This window comes from Loa loa, assembly GCF_000183805.2.
Source record: "Loa loa unplaced genomic scaffold supercont3.232, whole genome shotgun sequence".
NCBI classification, from domain to species: domain Eukaryota; kingdom Metazoa; phylum Nematoda; class Chromadorea; order Rhabditida; family Onchocercidae; genus Loa; species Loa loa.
Window position 1 is genome coordinate 39499 of NW_018108412.1, and position 2287 is coordinate 41785.

General features: G+C 24.0%; 1 protein-coding gene across 1 annotated transcript; it reads left to right on the forward strand.

Annotated features, from left to right (window-relative positions):
* Positions 1–641: 641 nt before the first annotated feature.
* LOAG_14788 (UNC-52/Perlecan) lies at positions 642–2010 on the forward strand (the record flags this gene model as incomplete). Its single annotated transcript, XM_003150281.1, has 4 exons — positions 642–780; positions 915–1048; positions 1536–1627; positions 1818–2010. 4 exons carry the CDS (start codon positions 642–644, stop codon positions 2008–2010), a joined length of 558 nt encoding a protein of 185 aa, XP_003150329.1.
* Positions 2011–2287: the final 277 nt, after the last annotated feature.

The following is a 2287-nucleotide window of genomic DNA, read 5'->3' on the forward strand; positions in this document are numbered from 1 at the left end:
ATATAACAGTAATATTAGTGTTGAAATAAAATTAAATGAGTTTTATTTCAAGCGCAAATTGTATAATTATTCCATTTAGAGTAATGAATGATAAAATTTGCATATTATTTGACAATAACTTTTCGTGAAAAACATTAAAAAGACAATCATTTTAGTAGAACTAGTCGTTAATTTATTCTATTTCCATTTAAAATGTTAATTATACGATCGATCGATTGATGGACATTATTGGGCGGTAAGGTGAAAAGGTCAACCTGGTGAAGTATTGTTGAAGAATTTGACAATAGTGCTTTTGAGAATAGTTTATAATCTATAAAATTGCTATAAAAATTTCTCGTTTGTCATATCAATTCGATGACATTTTTTTTCTTTTCTTTAATTTATATTTTACATATTTGTGATTTCCTTTTTTTTCATTTAAGAATTTTTTTAAATTTACAAAATTTCCTTGCAAATGAAAAGGGAAAAATATAAGTATTTATAATCAATGTATACGTAATATAATATGTGGCAGATGTGTATAAGTTATCATATAAGTTATTAGTATAAGTTATCATCCGTTACATAATTTCACGTAATCATGATTTTTGATGCTATTATTATCATTATTATCATTATTATTGCTATTATTATTACTATCAATGATAGTTATTTTCTCAGATTGTGCATTACAATGTACACCAGATATATGTGGTGATCATGGTGATTGTGAAATAATTAATGGGACACATATCGTATGCTCATGCCGTGATTATTATGATGGAATAAATTGTGAAATTTGTTAGTTTTTAATATATTAAAATTTAAATTTTTAATTTATTCCGATTAAATATTTCATAATAATTTCTGTTAAAAAATTTAATTAATTAATGTAAATAAAAGGAAGAAATAAAAATAAATTATTAATTTTACAGTTAAACCAATTGAACATGCGGCAAAATTTGATGGAAAAGCATTTATTGTATTTTCCATTGATGATTTTCCACATTTAACTTCGGAACATGAAGAAAATTTAAGTTTACGATTCAAAACATCCGCATCATCTGGGGTATCATTTAAATTTTATTTTAAAAGCTTTGAAATTATTTGATACTAATATTATTATTGCAAAATTATTGATTCAATTTTGGATTACTTTAATTAATTAAAAATCTTTATTAAAATTTATTCAACATATCGTTTGCAATTTGTTTAACAGTATTGAAAAAATTTCATATTATATGTATCCTACTTTTCTGAGTTATTTCTTGACCATTACCTTAAATTGATCGATTAATCCATTGTTTAACCTTGGGTAATCTCTCTTGACCATTCCTTTAAACTGATCAATCAATCCAATGTTTAATCCCTAGTAATCTCTTGGCCATTCTCTTAAATTGATCAGTGGAAGTGGAATGGACGAAAGGAAGAAGACAAAGGTCATTCAATTTCAAATCTAAATTATGTTTCAACGATTTATCATTGAATTGCCTACATGCATTATGATTATAATTTAAATTTTAATTGAATAAATAAAATAATGAGTAATTTTGCAGTTAATTTTTTGGCAAGGTCAATCATTCGATGTACCATTAAAGGGCGATGATTATATGTCGATTGGTTTAAGTGATGGTCATTTGGTCTTCTCGTAAGTTTAATTTCATTTAATTACTAAATTATCAACAATTTGATAATTAATTAAAGATGAACGAAAATTACACTTAAATGTTGATCTGACTAATAGTTGTTTAGTTTCCTCTGATAAGTTTAATCCTTTCTTTTTTTTTTAATATTAAAAGATTGAATTACTGATGACTTCTTTTATATGCTAATTAAAGATATGAGCTTGGTGGTGGTGCATCACAATTAATTAGTACTGAAGTGGTAAATGATGATAATGAGCATCAATTGCAAATTTGGCGCAAAGGTCGTGATGGAAAAATGATTATCGATGATGGTGCACCAATTACAGGCTCATCATTTGGCATTGTTGCTATGCTTAATGTTGATAGCGATATTTATATAGGTTAAATTTATGCAAAATTTAAATATGTTTAAAATTTCAAAGACTAAAATTTTTTCCTTAATTAAATTCTTGCCTTATTTGTTTTAAAAATTATTTGAAATATCTTTTTAGTTTAATTTTTTCATTATTGTTTTAAAAAATGATTGGAATTAATAATACTTAAAACATGAATATGATTAAGAATTGAAAATTTTAAGGTAAATAATTAATGATTTTATGAAGAAATAGATATTAAAATGTGGAAAAAACATGAAAAAGTTTTAAAAATAAGTTATAATTATT